The sequence below is a fragment of the Globicephala melas genome, chromosome 14 (genome assembly GCF_963455315.2).
Source record: "Globicephala melas chromosome 14, mGloMel1.2, whole genome shotgun sequence".
In the NCBI taxonomy this organism is placed as follows: Eukaryota; Metazoa; Chordata; class Mammalia; order Artiodactyla; family Delphinidae; genus Globicephala; species Globicephala melas.
This window is the reverse complement of record NC_083327.1, coordinates 81,319,090-81,341,062: the sequence shown is the minus strand read 5'-3', so window position 1 is coordinate 81,341,062 and position 21,973 is coordinate 81,319,090. Positions and strand designations below refer to the sequence as shown.

At 40.8% G+C, this 21,973-nt stretch overlaps 1 protein-coding gene across 4 annotated transcripts in view; it reads left to right on the top strand.

Annotated features, from left to right (window-relative positions):
• Window positions 1-518: 518 nt before the first annotated feature.
• Window positions 519-21,973, top strand: part of PLG (plasminogen) — a 44,373-nt gene continuing 22,918 nt past the window's right edge. For 3 of the 4 annotated variants that reach the window (XM_030852846.2, XM_030852844.2, XM_030852842.2), the window contains exons 1-10: window positions 519-567; window positions 5,054-5,189; window positions 6,465-6,571; window positions 10,382-10,496; window positions 12,252-12,391; window positions 13,659-13,779; window positions 15,559-15,677; window positions 17,081-17,243; window positions 17,926-18,071; window positions 21,532-21,691. In XM_030852846.2, the coding sequence (XP_030708706.1) occupies window positions 519-567; window positions 5,054-5,189; window positions 6,465-6,571; window positions 10,382-10,496; window positions 12,252-12,391; window positions 13,659-13,779; window positions 15,559-15,677; window positions 17,081-17,243; window positions 17,926-18,071; window positions 21,532-21,691 (1,256 nt within the window). Of the gene's footprint in view, window positions 568-5,053; window positions 5,190-6,464; window positions 6,572-10,381; window positions 10,497-12,251; window positions 12,392-13,658; window positions 13,780-15,558; window positions 15,678-17,080; window positions 17,244-17,925; window positions 18,072-19,779; window positions 19,786-21,531; window positions 21,692-21,973 lie in introns of all 4 variants that reach the window. The other variant, XM_030852845.2, reaches the window with a different exon arrangement.

Here is a 21,973-nt window from a genome sequence, read left to right as displayed (position 1 = left end):
CCCTTGTGAGCTAAGTGACCTTGGGAAAGTTAAACCTTCTCAGCCTGAGTCACCTCATCTGAAGTGGGGATGATAATAATATTGCCTGTTTGGAAGGTTGGATGAAACTATGCAGAAGGTCTGGCATAGGAAAGTCCTCAGCAAATGTTAGCTATTGTTGTAATTTTTTTTTCACCCAAAAGAAAGAGAGTGAAATAAGAGGGAAGGAAAGAAGAGTAAGTGGGAACGATGATGGGCTGGGGGCAAGGAGGGAAGCAGGAGGCAGTGTGGGGCAGCCGAGGGGGCGGGCAGCCTCCACCGCTTCCCAGCATCTATTGCAGACTCCGCTCTCAAACATTTTGTAAGATCCTCCTGTCAAGGTAATGTTTGAACACTTCAGAGCACAGTGGCAATGGGCCTCCAAGAGAATAATTAACTCGTGTGATTATCTTGTTTGTGGTGCATTTCCTCTCATGTAAGTCAATAACATCTTGGGATTGGGACACACTGTTTTCCGGACACTGCTGGTCAGTTCCAAAATGGTACATATGGAGGTGGTCCTTCTACTTCTTTTATTTCTGAAATCAGGTAAGACATGGAGATTTTTTCCACTTTAATCAATATATTTTTTCCTAGCAATGTATTAAAAATAGATCCATGATGGTTTCATGTGCAACTTGTTGAATTTAGCTTTTGACTCGTGAGATTCCCAGGTCACGATCTAAGAATGAGGAAATCTTCAAGAAATGTTTTGTTTCCCTCATGGGAATACTGGAGACAAGTGGGCAGAGAAAATAATGCATGACGTTCTCAGTCTAAGAGATGGAGCCCACGTGATGGTTATTTTAGTTAGAAAAAAAAATAGCCCAGATAGCTAACAACCCCAAAAGTTGTTAGTCTCTTTGCCTGGTTCTTAGTTTGGTTAACGTAGACCATTTTTGTTAAGGTGTCGTATTTTTCTGACTTTCAAATGTAAACAATGAAATATCTCTGACCATATTCTTTGACCTGTCTGTGGTTGTGTTGACCTGTTCTCTGTTTGTTATGACTTAAGGAAGGCTTTCCATACATATAAGTTTGCTTCTTATGCCTGGAGAAATCACAGGCATCGATCTGCAGGATGATGTCCGTACAATAATTCAACAGATCTCACTGAATACCTGAGGTAGGCCGGGCACATTTTTATTCATACATGCATATGTGTGTGTCCTTTACTAAGTCCAGCTTATTTAGCTGATACCATAGGTATTGTAGTAGATTTATACCCATTTTATAGATGAGGAAATCTGTCCTTAGGAAAATCACGTTATTTGCCTATTGACCAAACTCCCAGAAACCAGGACTTTAGCCAGGCCTTTCTGAGAAGGAATCTGATGCTTCTTCCCACTTTTTCAGCTTTGCTTAAACTTTTGTTAAAATATTCTAAGCATGTCTTTGTAGTTCTTTTTTTTTTTTGACAGCTTTATTGAGATATAATTCACATACTATACAACTCATCCATTTAAAGCATGCAAGCCAAAGGTTTTCAGTATTCAGAGTTATGCACCTATCACAGTACCTTTTAGAACATTTCTATTACCCCCGCAAATAAACTCCACACCGCTTAGCTGTCACCTCCAACCCCTCTTCTCCCCCCTCCCTAACCTCCATCCCCGCCCAGCCCCTGGCGATCACTAATCTACTTTCTGCCTCTGATTTGCCTGTTTTGGACATTTCTTTTTCTTTTTTTTTTTTTTTTAACATCTTTATTGGAGTATAATTGCTTTACAGTGGTGTGTTCGTTTCTGCTTTATAACAAAGTGAATCAGTTATACATATACATATGTTCCCATATCTCCTCCCTCCTGCATCTCCCTCCCTCCCACCCTCCCTATTTCACCCCTCCAGGCGGTCACAAAGCACCGAGCTGATCTCCCTGTGCTATGCGGCTGCCTCCCACTAGCTATCTATCTTACGCTTGGTAGTGTATATATGTCCACTGGACATTTCTTATAAGCGGAATCATACATTATGTTAGTTGTTCTTCATATAAACAATGTATAGATACTTGAAATTCAATTTATAAGTAGCCAGATAAAATTTTACGAGCTGTACTTTAAATCAGAGTCGAATGCATTTGAATTTAGTGGCGCCATCTAAAGAAATATCAAAGAAGAAACAGCAGAAAGTTGCATAAAGAGGTCTTCATGGGAAATGTTTGTGGGGAGTGGCGCAGGGGTGCACACTCTATTTTATTATTTTTTTATTTTTTATTTTTTTGGGCACACTCTATTTTAGTCTATGGGAAGCGGGACCTGGAACTCTGGATACAGTGGGACACACCCAAATGTTAGAACAGACTTCTCTGCGGCAGGATTAACATACGTCTTCACCAACCTAGGGAAAAAAAGACTTGCATAAGCTCTTTTTGAAAGGAAGGCCTTTACTCTGTCTTTCCGTGGAAGTGTTTCATCTTTCCAGTGCACTGAAATGACCAGGGAGAGGAACAAAAATCTCCTTTTACAGCTGTTCTCAGTGACAGGTGGAAACGCAGTTTGCATTTCACAAACCGCAAAGCCTTTTCTTTCAAACACACAAGCACGGGTGTACATATACACACTACCATGATTTTAAAAAAATACAAACCCACATTATTAATAAAATATACTTGTTTTGGTACCAATATACATCTACATTCAGCATAGAATATAAAAATACTTTTGTTACTAAAACAATTTGTCTAATATTTCTTGGTCAATAAATAAAGTGTATTACACCACATTGTCACATGTTCCCTGGAATTAAAGAAAGAAATTATTGGGGGAAAACTTTTCAAAGTAAAAAGAATAAAATTTATTCTCTTTTGGGATATTTCTTTGGTGTATCAGCTCCTAAGGTGGGTCTCAGCAGCTATATGCTATGAAACATACTAACATAACATAATTAAAGGGTGATAAAAATGGAAATTTTCTTGTTTTGATATCATTTACACCCCGGCCTGCTCTACTTTCTAAGAACTCTTCAAAAGATCTAATTTCAGTCTTTATAGGATATACTTTATAGAGTTCTTGTGTTTGTTTTTAAAGTCACATCCTGATCTATAGAATTTACCAAAGCACAACTCTTCCTGGAAATGAGAGCACCAATTGAGAGAAAAATACAGGATGACGACATGGGTATGGGCCTAAAATATCTATTTCTCTATAATCTCTTGACACATGTATCAAGTGCTTTTTTGGTGTATTAAACAACATCAGTCAACTTCCTATTTAAGGATGGAACCATCCATCCTTCCAGTTTGGAGAATCTCAGGTCGAGGAAGGAAGAGCAGAGGCAGGGAGAGGGTGGGCTCTGCAAACAGCTTTGTCTTAATCTAGGAAAGTGCATCACACCCTTGTGGCGTGTGTGTTTTCAGGTGTTAAGGGATGGCCCTTCTGAGAATGAGGATGTGACCCTTTATGACCCTTCCTACTAGATAATTTTCATCAGTACCCAAACATGCTCTAGAATGTCTCATCTTCAAAAACTCCTGAGAGGACCTAGAGCTGATCACACTAAGTAAGTCAGACAGAGACAAATATCCTATGGTATACCTTATATGTGGAATCTAAAAAAATGATACAAATGAACTTATTTACAAAACAGAAATAGACTTAAAGACATAGAAAACAAACTTCTGGTTACCAAAGGGGAAAGAGGGGGGAGGGATAAATTAGGAGGTTGGGAGTAACAAATACACACTACTATATATAAAATAGATAACCAACAAGGACCTACTGTATAGCACAGGGAACTCTACTCAATATCTTGTAATAACCTATAATGGAAGAGAATCTAAAAAAGAATATATATGTATAATTGAATCACTTTGCTCTACACCTGAAAGTAACACAACATTGTACATCAACTATATTTCAATAAAAATTTTTTAAAAACTTCTGAGATTTCATATGGCCTCTAGGAAATGCTCCTTTCACAGCCAGATTTCTGCAAAGACTTGTCTTCCCTGCTGTTCCCACCGCCTCTCTTGATCACTCTTCAACACGCTCACCCTGGCTTTGATCTCCACCCCTCCCCTCAAAGTGGTCAAAGTTGCCAGGTTGCCTAATCCCATTTAGGCAAACTTTAGGAAACTTGGCTGTCTCCATGAAATTAACCTCTTTTAGCCCCTCACCCTATGAAAACGGCTGGTGTTCCATCCCAAAAGGGTAGAGGCTGAGTCTCCAGGCTTGGAGTAGAGCTGCCACAGCTGTCTCAGGCGCCACGTGTCTCAGGGGTACTCTTTGTAGCCTCGCAGTGGGAACATGGCTGAGGCACCCCTGGCCACCCTCTGCAGTAGCAAGGGGGCAGAGCGACCTTCAAACAGACTCTTTGCCTCAGATTTTATGTCCGAGGAAAATCAAGGCCATTGTTTGTCCCAGGCTCTGCTGTTGTTTCCTCAGAAATGCCAGAAAGCTGTCATCATCTTGGCAAAAATGATTTCTCTTTAATAAATAGTGAGGTGTCACTCTAGTAAGTCCAGTATAAAAATGACCATGTATGGTGGTCAAGATTTAGTCCAGCTCTTATTTATTCTCGACATCATCAACTCACCAAAGTTTTTGTATCTTGTGGCGGAGCCATTCAGAGTGTGCTTGTCCCATCAGTTTAAGCGACAGTGCCACAACTAAAGTTTGCACTGTAGGAAATCGAATAGTGGCCTCCAGTTTCTACTTATACCCAAGGATGGACAAAGCAACATCAAAAGTTGCCCTTGGTTGTCTCTTACTGTTCCATCATGATATGCAATTACTAGCAAACAGATCAAATTTTTTCTTATTTAACGTTTCATACCCATTAACGTAGTAACACGGAAGTTGATAAATAGTTCCAATCTATTAACCTAACAATCCAGTTGATCTTTTAACATAGTGCCATCTATTCATGGAACTGTTTTCCTAATTAAACATTTTTATTCACAGCCGCCCATTCTGCTTCCAATGGAGCAGCCAGTTTTATTTCGTTGATGGAAAGCGAATAGTTTACAAATTCATGAGAATTAAACAATGGTGTTGATGCATTTACCAGTTGTGCCACTTTTATCTTCCAATTGTAGGTCTCGGAGACCCCCTGGATGACTATGTAAATACCCAGGGAGCTTCCCTGTTTAGTCTGACGCGGAAGCACCTGGTGACAGGAAGCATAGACGAATGTGCAACAAACTGTGAGGAGGAAAGAGATTTCATTTGCAGGTATTTTCTTGGTCACTGCGCCTACGCAGAAATCCTGCTGCTTGAGACGCTATTATGTTGATCACGAGAAATTTGCTCAGGGATTTATCAGCGAAAATAGGATTTAAGAGGAAAGAGGAATTTCATGGGATTGGAGTTTGGAATCTGTATTTGCTCTCTGTATCTGAAACCATACGGTTTCTTGTTAATTAGTGACCCCTTTAGAAAAATGCCCCCAAAGGAAGTTATTTATTTTTACACATGACATCTGCAGCTATTGTTCTGAGCTCTAGTTTCTAACATTATCGTCGATAAATATTTATTGAGGATCATGTGACTAGAAGTGTCCTAGACCCTAAGGAGCCGCAAAGCATTGATACAGTGATCGGTACATGGGGAGATATATATATATATATATATATATATATATCAGTATATATGATAGATTTTTGTGTAGATACAAAAGCCAGTGCTTGCCCTTTTGAATTTATGGTGTAGTCACAGAAACTGGATAAAATATAAAAATTTTAAAAAAAAACAGCCAATGCGAGACATTGGTAAGTGACGTAATCAATACGTGCTCTATGAAGATTCAGAGGAAACAACAATCCTAAGAGTTGAGATGACCAGGGAAGGCCTGGGGAGGAGGTGGGAACTGAGCTGGGCTTTGAAGGGTGAGATCTTGGTAAATACTGACCATGCGGGAGGGATTCTAGGCAGAGGGCAGCGCGGCTGGGCACCTGTGAGAGGGACGATGAAAGGACCAAGTCAGCTGAAGCAAAGGTTCACACAGGAGATGGGGCAGGAAAGGAAGCCATGGACGGCTTTGATGCCAGACTCAGCATCCATGCAGGACTGAGGTACAGTGCAGGGAGGTGTGAGGGGAAGGGAGTAGAATGCAGAGACAGGGTCAAGGGGAAGTTACAGGAGTCCACGTGGGCCCTCTCAGGAGTGGGTTTAAAGCACTCTGTTGCTTCTTTCCAGCACAAAGCAAATATTCTGGTACTTCATTAAGAAAACTAGTGAAGAAAGAATAAAGCAGTTGAAACAGAGGGGGGGAAAAGTGCGAAAATTTGCAGGGGGAGAAGGTAAAGGTAGAAGAAAACAAGAGTAGCTACCATGTTGCTGCATCCTTTGACGATACTTCATCGATACAGTGCCAGGTTGAATTGGAAGTAACAAATTCTGAGCTCCTTGATTCATCTAGAGAGTTATCTTTAGTCTCTTCCTTATGAATAAAGCTTTGCTTTCCTTAAATAAAGGAAAAGAGTTGTGTTTTCTGGTTCTCTTCTGCAGGGCATTCCAGTATCACAGTAAAGAACAACAATGTGTGATAATGGCTGAAAACAGCAAGTTTTCCCCAGTCCTTAGGATGAGGGATGTCGTTTTATTTGAGAAGAGAAGTACGTACAACGTTTTCTTCCTTCTCCCCATTCCCCTCCCCCTTCCCTCCCCCAGCCCGTTTAATGTCTGTAATTTATCAGACCAGCGAATGGAGGCGCTATGGTGTAGTGAAATTGAATTTGGAGTCAGAAGATTTGGCCACTAACCCACTACGTCAACCTGTATATATGACTTTACCTTTTAAGTTTCATTTCTCTTGGTTTAAAAACGAAGGGATTGGATTTACAAAATCACTTCCACCTCTATGACCCTGAAAATAAGATACTGAAGATTTTATTTTATTTTTAAGGAGAAGAGGGAGAGTCTACAAGTTTCTTATGATCTTGGTGTTTTGTTCTGCAGGGACCACAGTCCTTGGTCTGAAACCTGGAGAAATAGCAAAACTGAGGTGTTTTCAATCTGCAGTAACATTTAAATAGAGAAAATATCCTTATTTTCACTCTTACATGTTCCACTTTTTTTCGGGCATGGTCTGTATTTCCCTTAGACTTTGAAAATGTGCAGAAGTTGCAGTTCCTTTTCCATAGTTTCCTTGAAAACTCTAGATCTTTCGTTGTCTAGGATCACGGGTGGCCTAGATTCCTACGGAAGTTGCATGTCTTCTGAGATGTGTAAAAGTTCATTAAGTCTGTACGAAGATTTAAGTGACTAATGATGCTTTCAAAACTATTTCCTATTCTCTGTTGCTGGCGAGGTAGTAAGACTATTTTGATAACAATTTTGCTCTCCAAATATTCTGTATCAGAGGTGTTGAACTCAACCAGAAACATCCTATCTCACTGATTCTTGACAATGGCTTACAACATTCTAGTTTCCCCACAAAACTCTAAATAAGATTTTGAGAAGTGTTTTTTTAGGTTAGGATTCTATCTACACATTGGTTCATCTTCTTAGGTTTAATTACCTGTGCGTCTGCTATACACACTTCCAGCCCACTGTTTAGCTCTAATCCTTGAGTCTAAAGTGCAGATTCAATCTGAAGTTTATCCGTTGACGTTACTAGTTCTTACAATCCCACTGTTCGTCAGATTTTTAAAAAGGCTGGTGGGATACTCTCTGCAAAATGCTAACATTTAAACATGCCCTTTGTAAATTGTTAACCAGAGGATCATGGGGGTGACCTCTAGGCTTAGTTTGGATAGTTGAAGAGTTGCCTGTTTTCAAGGTGATGGAAAGGAGCAAAAGGTTATATAAACTCTGGCGGGTACATACAAATAAAAGAGAGGTCAAAAGTCAGTCATTTTTTGGTGCTTGTTTCTTTACTGTGGAATATTGACCCACTGTTAAATTACCTGCCAGGGTTTTTCTGGGAATGGTCAGTGTCAAATTAGTTACATCTCTACTTTTGCCACCATGGCCACTGCTGCCCCTTGGGTCTGAGCCGCCATCATCACTGGCTGTACCACCGCAGCGGCTGATCTGTAACTTCCCTGCTTCAAACCTTTAGTGCCCTAGAAGACAGTCGAAATACCCACCAATTGCTGCAGGGCCCTGTATTATTTAAGCCTACCTCATGTGCGGGGCTTACATCTGCCCCCGCTCCAGCAGGGCAAGCACACACCTCTTCACCCTGGACCCTCCTCTGTTCTTCCAGCTCCTTCTCATCTCCCAGATTTCAGCTCAAGCATCACCTCCTTTGAAAAGTCTCCCCTGACCCTTGGCCTCCAAAGTACCTTGAGTTTACCTTTTTGATAAGTGTAATATATCTACTATAATAATATATCTCAATGAAGATATAGCTGTCATCTTTATATAGAGCGTTGGGTTTAAAGCAGTAGCTGCTGTAGGTGTGTTAGAAGTCCTTTCCCCAGATAATTGATTGATTAATTTAAAAACTTGGCTAAAGTGGGGAATCGTAAAAGATGACACAAATATACCTTAAATATTTTATATTTTCACCGAAAACAGAAGCTTACATTGGCACCTTTTGATGTAAAGCAGAGGCTTTTTTTCTTTGAACCTGGGGCCACCAACAGGAGTTATCTGGTACATTTCTTGCATAAACCACACTCTAGTGACTTGTCTACGATAAGTAGTGTCCTTCTCTTCAAACTCATATCAACTATATGAATGGATTGCTCTCAGTGGATACGATGACAATTTTTAAAACTATTCAACTCGAGTCCTGCTACCTGCAGGACAGGCCAATAAATCAAGAGATGATTTGCTGGGACAAGGAATAGAGACTTTATTCAGAAAGGCAGCCAACCAAGAAGATGGTGGACTAGTGTCCCAAAGAACCATCTTCCCTGATTAGAATTCAGGCTTCTTTTATACTAAAAGGGGAGGTTGGGCTGAGGTTGGTTGCTGCAGACTTCTTGGTGTAGGAATCCTTTGCTCTTGCAGCTGGCCACATAAGTCCTGTCACAATGTTCCTATAAACCTCCAACGAGATAAGTGTTATTCTCTGTTCTGCAACCTTTGGTCTCTATATGAATGGGAAAGTGTTCTACCTTTAGAGGTCAGAGCCTTGAGAATGGGCTATCCTATGTATTTCAGGTTATAGGCAACATTCTTAACTTGTAGCAAAAGCAACAGAATACAAAAGTGAAAGACACAGATCCAATACGGAATCAGATTTGTTCTTCCCTACTACACCACGGGTTCCATTTCTCTTTTTTTTGCCTGTTCCATCCGCACTACTCTTTCCTGCTGAGAGTTTGTAATGGAACAAGAGGCAACAAAGCATTGTGCAGAGATGCGTGTTGACCTTATTCCAGCCTCACAGATTTGTTGCAGGGATTATGATGAATAAATGTAAGGAAGCTGGCACTGAGCCCTGCACTTGGCACGTACTCAATCAACAATAGCTATTGTTTGGGATTGACATATGTACACTCACGTGTATAAAATAGATAACTAATAAGAACCTGCTGTATAAAAAGATAAATAAAATGAAATTCAAAAAAAATACTATTCAACTCTTTCAAATCCTTGAAACCATTCAACTTAATTTTTTTAAAAAGCTCCATTTTTCCCCCCATTCATTTCTCAGTTTAGATCATCTGTAATCAAATAGAGCTGTATAAAAAGTTTTGGAAATAAAAGCAACTGATTCTTGGTAAGCATATAACCAAACTGGTAGGAACACAGTGGGTGGGCACACCCGAAAGTGGCCTGCCAGCCGCAGATGCCCACCCTGCCACAAGTGGGCCACAGGTGGGCACCTGGCAGCGTGTTTAAAGGCAGGATGGGGCCCACTGGGCAACCGGTGCATTGGTTAAGTGGAGGCTGGTTGCGAGCATCTTCTGTAAACATTGAAAGTAGACCACAGTCATATCACCTGTTTGACACTTTTTTCATATTTAAAATACTACTGGGACCTTCCAAAAGTAGAAGTGGCTTGGAGCTCTTTCAACCTCTGAAAACCTGCTGCCCACCTTGTGAAGAAGCCCCCATCCCCTTTCCCATCCACTTTCTCATGATGCTATTTATTTTCTCTGTTACATGTGTCACCACAAGGTTGTCTATTTCACAATCTGTGTTCTTGATGACTTTCTGTAACCGGCCCCCATGACTCCACTGGAATGTAAGCTCCACGAGGGCAGGGCCTGTGCGGTTCCTACTCTTGGTGTTTCCAGCATCCCCAGCACCCAGCATCTGCCCGGCACAGGGAGGGGCGGTAGTTCTGGGTAAAGGAAGCAATGCCCCACGTGGCTTAGTTAACTGTAACTCTTAGACGTAAAAGACTGTCTTTTTAGATAGCGGGCAATGGCGTCCTTTCTCTCAATGTGTTCAAGCAGTGCAGGGCTTCTTCATGATTCTTCTTGTTGTGAAAGGGTTTGACCACTGTTTGGACTTCCTTCCAGTGTACCTTTCAGAGTGCAAGACTGGAACTGGGAAGAATTACAGGGGGACCACGGCCAAAACAAAGAGCGGTGTCGCCTGTCAAAAATGGAGTGACAATTCTCCACACGTACCCAAGTAAGACTTTCTCTTTCGTCTCCGTGTTCACCTCTTATACTCAGAGTGATTCCATTATTTCTGACTCAAACCAGATCATGTGACTAGCAGGTATGGGGAGAAACTTCTTGATGCTGGGGCAGAACCGTTCGATTATTTATGGAATAAAAGCAGACAATGGCTGCTTTCCATTCATTCTTGCATATATGCTTTTCTGGAAGACTGAGAACAATACAAAAGAACTATAAAACCATGAATTCTAGGCTGAATCTGAGAAAAGACCAAAGATGACTATGCTTAGAAGTGAATTAGTCTAAATCAAATATACCATGTGTTCACCTCAACATTGTGAAAAACAGATTATCTTGCAACTTGCCTATTATTTATTTTAGTGTCATCCTTTTGGGGCTTTGCCCAATATGGTATTAGGTGGATTAAGTTCTCATTAACAATGCTTATCAAGTGGGAATTTAGTGTCTATGACCCTTCCCCCTCACCTACCCAAACAAATTGCCTTTATGCATCCCTATGAGATGGGCAGGTCTCATATTTCCAGCACATTAAGGCTTATTGAGGTTAAAATGATTAAACCAAATGGCCAAATCATGGAATGTCAAGGCCCTTAGAGATAATATAGGCCGTCTTTACCCCAGCAGATGAGGAAACTGAGATCCTGGGAGGACCAAATCTACCAAACACAGGTACATAGAAGAACCAGAAACAAGAGCTACCATTTCAGATTTCAAGTCTTAGGTTTTTGGGTTTTTTTGTTTGTTTGTTTTTTAATTTTTGGCTGCATCGGGTCTTAGTCAAGGCACGCGGGATCTTTCGTTGAGGTGCACGGGCTTCTCTCTGGTTGTGGCATGTGGGTTTTTTCTCTTCTCTAGTTGTGGCGGGCAGGCTCCAGGGCTCTGTAGTTGTGGCGCACAGGCTTATTTGCCCCACAGCATGTGGGATCTTAGTTCCCTAACCAGGGATCGAACCTGCATCCACTGCATTGCAAGGCAGATTCTTTACCACTGGATCACCAGGGGAGTCCCAAGTCATAGGTTTTTAATCTAATTTCTTAGGTTTTTAATCTAATTTCTTATCGCTATATAGCAACTCATCTCTGAAAATGAGCTTCACTCCATCCTCCCAGTCTCCCATTAATTCTGGATGCATCTCAGAGAGGATGTAGAATTTGGCATCAGACAGATCTGACTTTAAACCCTTGAGATACTACTTATGAACTGCTCAAGCTTAGGCAAGATTTGATTTGTTTCACATGGCTGTGCCTCAGTTTTCTCATCTGTAAAATGGGGATAATAACACCTTCCTGAGAGGGATTTTTATTAAGACTACATTAGAGAATGCATAGAGAAATTTTAGTGTAATACCTCGTGCAGAGTTCACACAGATAAAAGGGTGTTAACTTCTATTACTTTTACAGAGAGAAGGGCAACTGACAAAAGCAGGTGTTGGGAATGCATCGTGAATTTGGCAGGCTTTTGAGGGCTTTGTATTTCTACTGTGCATAAAGACACTTTGGCTCTACTTCCAGGACTTGGCTGTCCACATAGTAATAATAGTAATATTAGCTACTCTACTGAAGCAGGCTATCAGCAGAGATGCTGAGAACTGGGTGACACGAACGCTCTAGCACATAGCCGAAATGCATTTGGATGACACCACCTCGAATCACAGACGGGAAGGAGAGGGTGTCTTATCCTGCCTTGCTGAGGACATGCTGATCTTAAAAATATAGTCCAAGTGGTTCTTTTTCATCCTCCACAGCTTTTCACCTGAAAAGTATCCTTTAGCGGGATTGGATGAGAACTACTGCAGGAACCCAGACAATGATAAGAAGGGACCTTGGTGTTACACCACAGATCCAGGCACGAGATTCGACTACTGCGACATTCCTCAATGTGAAGGTCAGGGATGCCTCTGGAAAATGCTCTCCTATCTGCCCTTCGTCTGTGGAGTAATTTGCTGTCAATCAATTTTCTACAGGGACATCAATAATCAATCAGTGCTGTGCTTGACAGAATCAAGTAACACATGGCCTCTTGGAAAGGCCCAACTTTGCACATTTTCCGTGATTGATCTAAATGATTTTTATTAAAATGTACTTCAACGGGGACTAATATAAAACTAGATATAAACTCTAGATGCAAACTTCTTATGCTTAAAGCTCTGACACAGTATAAAGCCAGAAACATACTTGCAATTAAATCATTAAAATAAAATCACAAAATCAATACAATTCAAATACACAATATTAATTTAACACGGTAGACTTTGTTGTTTCATTGAAACCAAGCAATGAACCAGTTTTTAAGTCAGGATTCTATCGTTTTAATGGACCAATCAATTTAATAGTGCACCTCAAAAGTCAATGCTAAAGATTTAAAACATCCTATTGAAAAATCTTCGTTTCACATTTCCTGCTCTATTTATTGGTGCAATGGGGGAATGAACAAGGGTGAGATATGTGTAACCACGTGGATAGTGTATGTACCACGTGAAGCCTCACTTCCCCATCACTTTTTCTATTCCAACCATGGGGATCCTTTACCTGTACACTCTGTTATGCGGTCATTTGGCCCTTCACTGACATGAGAGCATCATTTTTGCATCAAGTCTGCTTCTGTTTTCCTTATTACCCCATTGTTCCCACGTGAGGTCATGAACACGAGCAGGAACCCTAGCACTAAAATCCTGAGAGGGTGCTGGCTTATTTGGCAGTTATCCACACGACCAGAATAATTTCATAGAAATTTTTAAAGACCGCTATTGGAATGGGGACCCCAAATATCAAAAAATTCTAGTAGAGAACTTACAGACTCCTGAGATTATGTTCAACCTCTCCCCCACCCCCTTCCCACCCACCAAGGACCACACATCCCACTTTGAAGACATGGCATCATGGAGTTTCTGGATTTGGTCAAGACTGTAATAGTTGAGAAGGTATTAACCAAAATATACTAATTTTCCCATTTGAAAAAGAGAATGACGTTATAGATTGTATTAGAAAGTTAAGCCTTTATTGCCAGTTTTGTTGCCAAGTGATTGTGGGAAAAGTACCTCGAACAAGCGGCAAAGGTATTAGACATGTCTAGTGGAATTCTAGTTTTTACTCCGTTTCGCTTCGTCCATTTCAGTTTCTTTCTTCCTTTCCTTCTTGTCCGTTCTGCCCAGATGAATGTATGCATTGCAGTGGAGAACATTACGAGGGCAAAATTTCCAAGACCGTGTCTGGACTTGATTGCCAGGCGTGGGACTCTCAGAGCCCCCATGCTCATGGATACATTCCTGCCAAGTAAGTCTCACCGGGGGTGGAATTAGATGTTTATGACTCTGCAGCGTTATGGGTAATTTAATGTTATTTAGGTATTTTAGCATTCCTCAAAAAGTGAACATACCTGATGTTTTTGAATTTCAAAGTTTGAATCTTCCCACATGACTGCAAATGAAGGATACATTCTTACTACTCAAAATGTGGTCCATGGTAGAGTGATATCATCTGAGAGTTTGTTAGAAATGCAGAATCTCAGACCCACTGAATCTGAATTTGCCTTATAACCAGATTCCCGGCTACTTCGTAGACGCATTAAAATTTAAGAGGGGCTTCCCTGGTAGCGCAGTGGTTGAGAGTCCGCCTGCCAATGCAGGGGACGTGGGTACGTGCCCCGGTCCGGGAACATCCCACATGCCGCGGAGCGGCTGGGCCCGTGAGCCATGGTCGCTGAGCCTGCGCGTCCGGAGCCTGTGCTCTGCAATGGGAGAGGCCACAACAGTGAGAGGCCCGCGTACCGCAAAAAAAAAAAAAAATTTAAGAAAAACAGATACATCTCACTTGTGTATTTTCCAAATATTTCCCTCTTCTCTTTCTTCCTTTCCTTTTCCTTCATAGTGATGAGATTCAAGGCTTCCTAGCCTATGATCTGTGGATGGGCTTTAGGGCTTTGTGAACCCCTCAACATTTTATGTGTATTTATATCAGTACATTTTTCTGGGGTTGAGGATTCCTAACTTTCACTAGCTTCTCAAAGGGGATCATGAATCTATAATAGAAATAAGAGTCGTCTCTGATCTAGAAAATAATGATTAGTTCTACAGTACAATGTTCTACATCTTCTAATTAATTGTACTTAATTGTACGCATTAATTGTACTTAAAACACCTCCCTCTCTGTAGCTGCTTCGGTCTTTCTCTTCTTTCCAGGACTACTAGAGGATTATAACGGGGCTTATAAAAACTTATAGGCAAAGAGACTAAGTCACATATTTCAGTGTAGAAAACAGCTCCACTGAATTTCTGTACCTTCTATTCCAAATAGCTATCTTAAAACACAGCTGTTTGCATTTTCCTTTCCCTATTGTATTCCGAAGAAGAAATACAGTAAAGCCTCAAGGCTCAGAATTGGGTAAATTTACTTTCAGGAAAGCAATCTTGCAAGAGGATTGCTTAAGCCACTGCTGGTTGCTCTGTCCATCCTGACTAAGCATTTGCGGTCTCAGGAAGGGACGTGAAATGAGCCCAGAGGGGCACGAGGCGTGGCGTGCAACTCGCAGCCTCAGTCACTGGGTCCCTGTGGTTGAGGGGACTCTCTGGCCTGCACACGGGAGCATAGCTTATCCGCCTCAGTTTCTATAAGCTTAAAGGCTAGCAGGACCAGAACTGGGTAGATCAGGAGGACAATTCCCTTAAACTACGAAGACACCAACTTCTCAGCTGTACTGTTTACTAGATGACTATCTCTAGCCAGTAAGTACTTTGTGTTTTAAAAATTGCTATTATTTGCAGCTGAATAATTGGAGTTGGCTTACGTCGGTTTTACAGATGGCCAAAATGATAAAGTTGATCCCATTCTATGACTTTTGCACATGTAAACTGTTAGAAAAACAATCCTTAGAATACTCGGCTAATCTTTCTTATGAGATTGTCATCACATTGAGGATAACCTTCACCCAGTCACCTCCTTGGCTGCTTCGCTGTGCCTAGCACACAGCAGGTGCTCAATATTTGCTCATTTGAAATGATTCTCATCCGTGGATGTAAATGTTCAGTGCTGTTAAAATCTTTCTTGCACGTTCAGATTTCCAAACAAGAATCTGAAGATGAATTACTGTCGTAACCCTGATGGGGAGCCCCGCCCATGGTGTTTCACCACCGATCCCAGCAAACGCTGGGAATTCTGTGACATCCCGAGATGTAGTAAGTATGCTCATACCCAGTCCTCAGGGATCTTCACCTGTCCCTCTCTTGGTAACAAGAGTGCCATGCCTGAAAATTGCCCTATAAATTCCGTGGGATGTGATTACTCTTTTAGAACAATTTATTGGTTACTATAGGTAATTGATCAGAGTATCTAGTTACTATGGGGGTTTTTTGGTCCCGTAACATAGACTTCTGCCTTTTTTGAGTACAGATGAATGTAGACTTTTGGGAGCCATCTCTGACCCTTATGGTTCTCTAGCGCTAAAGGCAAATCAGACCCATGCCTTCTGGTACATGGATTTCATTATCAACCAGAGTTCTTTTTAATTGTAAGCACAGAGGTGTCTCTGGATGTCCAGCTTTTCAGTATGTTCAGCTTGGGAGGGAGCAACAGGAGAAGAGAGGTCGGGAGAGAAGATGAAATGGTAGACCTCGCAGGAATGAGTTGGAGAAAACAATTTTATAATATTTTCCTTCTATGAGAATTTGAAGCAAGGCACTGAACAAGGGCACCTGAGACCGTTAAGAAGGACTTAGCAGGCCGTGAGGGCCGGCTTCCTGTTCTTCGCTCTGAAGGTCACCCTTCGGGACGCTGAGGTGCCTCGGTACCCTCCTTCCTGACGAGCAGCAGTTTCTCTTTCTGTCATCTTCTTTTTTTTCTTGAGACTTTTTTTTTTTAATTGAAGTATAGTTGATTTACAATATTGTGTTAGTTTTGGGTGTACAGCAAAGTGATTTGGTTATAGATATATATATATATATATATATATATATACATATATATATATTCTTTTTCACCCGATTCTTTTCCTTTATAGTTTATTACAAGATATTGAATATAGTTCCATGTGCTATACAGTAAGTTTTTATTTACCTGTTTTATCTATGGCAGTGTGTCTTAAGAATTTCTCGACTTCTCACTGCATACCCTTTTCCTTGGAGACACTACGTTCTTTCTTCCCACGGACTCTGTCTGCTGTTTGGCTTTGTGGAATATTGGGGGTCATCCAGTTATGTTTACTTAATGAATACTTTATTTTTCATAAAGGAAGTTGGATTGTTGGTACACATGCAGATTTGGGGTGGGATGTGACACATGTTGATCCTTACCTTGTGTGATGAGCTGAGAATGTAGAGAAAACAGAATATAGAAAGCGGCATCTATTCCAAGGGTCTTGTCCCTGGAGGAGTTCCTCATGAGATGGTCTTGGAAACATCGATTCTACCACATCAACTTCTTCTGAAAAATGATAAAAAATTGTCACATGCCAATATCTGGGAGGATGAGTGGAAAAGAAGACAGGCTGACGCTCCCTGCATCCATCCATTCCCCCATAATATCCATCTGTGAATCCTTTGCTTAAAAAACATTCATTTGTCATGTATTTTTCCCATTTAAGCAACACCGCCACCATCTTCTGGGCCAACATATCAGTGTCTGAAGGGAAGAGGCGAAAACTATAGAGGGACAGTGGCTGTCACCGTATCTGGGCACACCTGTCAACGCTGGGGTGAGCAGACACCCCACAAGCACAACAGGACCCCAGAAAACTTTCCCTGCAGGTAAGTCCGCTCCAGTCTCTTCCCGGGCAGCTGGATGGAAAGTGAAATCCCATTGACTTTGCCTTGGAGTCAGTGACAATAGAAACCTAGGCCTACAGCATTTGGGAATGAAAACTGTCCAAGTCACATGCAAGGGAAGTGAAATTTAGCGCTGATTCTCCTAGAACACTGGTTCTCAAAATGTGGTTTCCCAGGCCAGCGGCACCAGCATTATCAGGAAATTTGTTAGAAACGCAAATTCTCGGACCCTATCGTAGATCTACTAAATCAGTAACCTCGGAGTGGGTTTCAGCAACATTTTGACGTTTGTACTAAACGTACAGTAAGGCTTGAGAACATTTAAATTCCAGGCCTATGCTATACGCTTTTGGAGGCAAAGCAGTGTAGAAAATACCCATTGTGTTTCCAGCATAGAGCACAGTGCCCAAAGCCGTGGGAAAAGACCTATTTTGCTCCATTAGACATAGCCCAGGAATATATCTCAATCATTCACCCAAGAGAAGCATCTGTGCCATAATTCTCTGGAATCCTGCTCTGCTTAAGTTCCCACCCATTATCCAGTTTGTATAATTCTAGAGAATTAGCTGGATACATAGCCAGCATCACTATTAACAAGCATGTGTGCACTTTGTTATATCTTTAGCCTTTTTGGAAAACAAACTCACAGTCGCTTCTTTTTCAGAAATTTGGAAGAAAACTATTGTCGTAACCCTGATGGAGAAACAGGTCCATGGTGCTATACAACCAACAGTGAAGTGAGGTGGGAATACTGCACGATACCATCCTGTGAGCCCTCTCCATTATCCACGGAACGTTTGGATGCCCCAGGTAAGCAAGGGCCATGAGAGCTTACTGAGAGCTCCAATGCACTCTGTATTTTTCTACTCCAGTAGTAGCACAATATGCAGTAGCTCTGTTTACGGTTTCATTGTGTTGTGGTCAGAGAACACGCCTTATGATTTCATTTATTTTCAATGTGTTGAGGCTTGTTTTGTGGTTCAGAATGAGGTCCTCTTGGTGACTGTTTCACATGCAGAATCTGGCTTCTGCTATTGTTGGGTAGAGTGTTCTACAAAAGCCAATTAGGTCAAGTTGGTTAGTATTGTGTAGCTCTTCTGAATCCTTACTAATTTTCTGTCTCCTGTTCTATTGCTTACTGAGAAATGAATGGTGACGTTTCCAGCTTCAGCTGTTCGTTTCAGTTTTGTGTTTGCTTTATATATTCTGGAGCTCTTTGTCAGGCACAGACACACTTAGGATTGTTGTCTTTTTGAAGAAATGACCCCTTTATCATTATGTAATATCTCTCCTTATCTCTAGAAATAGTCCTTGTTCTAAAGTCTACTTTTGCTGAAATGAATACAGCCATAAGAGCTCTATTTTTACTAGCATTTGGATGATATATCTTTTTTTTTTCTTTTTTTTTTTTTTTTTGCGGTACGCAGGCCTCTCACTGTTGTGGCCTCTCCCGTTGCGGAGCACAGGCTCCAGACACGCAGGCTCAGCAGCCATGGCTCATGGGCCCAGCTGCTCCGTGGCATATGGGATCTTCCTGGACCGGGGCACGAACCCGCGTCCCCTGAATCGGCAGGTGGACTCTCAACCACTGCGCCACCAGGGAAGCCTGATATAACTTTTTTTTTCCTCAGTCTTTTAATTGAGATGTTTAGACTGTTTGCATTTAATGTAATTGTTAACCTGGTTGGATTTAAATCTACCATCAAATTAGTTATTTCTACTTGTCCTATGTGAATTTTGTTCCTTTTTTCATCTTTCTCTGCCTTTGCATTAATTGAGTATTTTGTATTGCCTCATTACCACTGATTTTAGTATTTTTTAATGTTTACAATATACATCATTAACTTATCATATTCCACCTACGAATAATATTATTTTACTTGATGTATAATGTAAGAACCTTACAACATTGTACTATTTCCTCCCTCCCGAAATATTGTGCTATTGTTCTCAAAGAGTTTACTTCTATTATGTTAGAAATCTCACAATAAATTGATACTATTTTTGCCCTGAACAGTCATGTTTTAAAGCAATTATAAATTTAAAAAATCTTTTATATTTACTTTCATTTATTTATTTCTACCATTTCTGCTGTGCTTCGTTTCTTTTTGTTTCCATCTGATGTCGTGTTCTTCCTGTAAAAAACTTAACCTTTACCATTTCTTGTAATACAAGTCTGTTGATGATGAAGTCTTTCAGCATTTGTACGTCAGAAAGAGTCTTTATATTGCCTTCAACTTAAAAAAATAATTTTTGTTGGGTATAGAATTCTGGGTGGACAATTGTTTTCCCCTTTTACCACTTTAAAGATGTTACTCTATTATCTTCTGTTCTGAGTAGTTTCTGATGGAAATCTTATCTGTGTTCCTCTGTATCTAATATTTCTTTTTTCTCTGGTTGCCTTTAAGACTTTCTCTCATCTTCAGTTTTCAGCAGTTGATTACGGTGTATCTAAGTCAGTCTGTTTGTTTTTTTACTTATTTATTTATGGTATTTATCCTGCTTGAAGTTCTCTGAGCTTCTGGTGTTTGCTGATTGTTGGTTTTCATTAGTTTTGTAAAATTCTCAGCCATTACTGCTCAAATATTTCTTTTCCCTGCTCTCTCTCTCTCTCTCTCTCTCTGTTTTCCTGTTTGAGACTTCAATCACCCAAATATTAGACCATTTCATATTGCCTCATACCTCTTATATGCTTGTTCTACTTTTTTCCCCCACTGTTTTTTTCTCTTTCTCTTTGTATGTCAGTTTAATATTTATCAATCTATTTTCAAGTTCACTGATACTTTCCTCAGTTGTGTTTAATCTCTTGATCAGTCCATTGAAGGAATTTTTCATCTCTGATAACATGGTTTTTATTTCTAGTGTTTGCATTTTCTTCTTCTTTTTTTTTTTTTTAAAAAAAGAGTTTCCACCTCTGCTGAAATTCTTCACCTATCCATGCATATTGTAGTATGGTACTACAAGATCCTTCAACATATTAATCACAGTTACCTTATAATCTCAATCAGATAGTCTCCACACCTCTGTCTGGCTCTGAGTCATCACTGAGTCTGGCACTGTTGATTGTTTATCACTCAACAGTGGCTTAATTTTTCCTTTTTTTTTGGTGTGTCTTGTAATTTTTAATCAAATGCTGGATATATATGTAGAGGAACAATAACTCTTGAAGCAAATATTATTTACACTTTGAAATGGGCACCCTTCTTCTTTTATCAGTATGTTATGTGGATAATTGAATTGATACAATTAACAGATAAAAGGAATTTGAGTTTCCTTGTTGCTGCTTTTACCTTAAGTGAACCACAGGTTTCGAATCCCTGCAGTGATGGGGTGCAATCACTTTGTGCTTGGAGTAGGGTCTGGGGTGCTGAAGAGTCTTCTCAGTATTCCTAATCCCTTCTCAATTGTTAGCAATCACTGCATGCCTGCACCACAGACGTGGGTCATGCCACACTTCTAACCTGACCCTTGTGATAGACTACTGTTTCTTGTTACTCACTGCTAAGATTTTGGTGGAGGTAGGCGTTCTCTATCTTCCTGGTTTACCCTCAGCCTTAGATAGACTCTGTGCACCTGGGCTTTGAAGGTAACGTTTTTCAGTATTCTTGCCCCTTCTTCCCATGGAGCTAAACTCTAACTTGTATGTGGGGTGAGTCTTGGGTGGAAGAGTAGCAGACTTCTGTTTTGTGTTGGTGAAGTATCCTGGCACAAGAGAATTTTCTGCCCCTCCTCCAGGGTAATAGGATTTTCGTCGTACACCTCCCCGAGAGGCAGTGGATCTTTGCCTTGGTCCTGGGTGCAGGACCATTTCCTGCCCCACTCCCCAGCAGCTTGAGGTTTTGGCTTTGTATAAGCAAAGAGTCTTGGGGAATGCACAAGGTTTTCATGTCTTCCTCACTGTCACCCTGTCGTCACCGGCAGCCTACACCAATGAATGTGTCTCTTTCTGGAGACCTGCCCAGTTGTTCTCATGATCTCCCAATGGAGATCCATAGAAGAGAGCCTGCACACAAGTGCAATGTCCAGTTATAAGCACTCTGCCCTGCTTATTTTTTGAGTTTTAAATTAAATATTTACCAAAAAGTTAGGTCCTTAAAGTTTTAGAATGTTATGGATCTATTGTTTTCTTTGCATGTCCATCTGCCTGCCAATATGTAAAAAGAGAAGAGTGTTAATTCCCAGAGATGACTATTCTGTTTGTTTAATAAATTATTTCACATATTTCTCTGTTCTAGTCATTATTTACTGATTTCTTCTATTTCAATTTCAGCACCACCTGAACAAACTCCTGTAGCCCAGGACTGCTACCAGGGTAATGGGCAGAGTTATCGAGGGACATCATCCACTACTATCACAGGAAGGAAATGTCAATCTTGGTCATCAATGTTTCCACACCGGCACCAGAAGACCCCAGGAAACTACCCAAATGCGTACGTCTTTGATTTTTAACCATTAGAGGAGCAACAGCCAACTTAAATTCCTGTTAAAAGGGCCATGCTTTAAACAAACGTCTTAGGACCAAATTTCCTTTGGCTCCAGACTATGAGACAAAATATCTCAGGCAGCTTTTGCTTTTGAGCAAAATTTCTGAAAGAAGAGAAGCTAGAGGCTGGCTATCTTTCCTGAATAGTTTTGCAGAAGCAGGGTGGGAGATATAGAGGGGCTGAGGTCATAGTAGTAAAAAGCTGAGAAGAACAAATGATCAAGAGCTT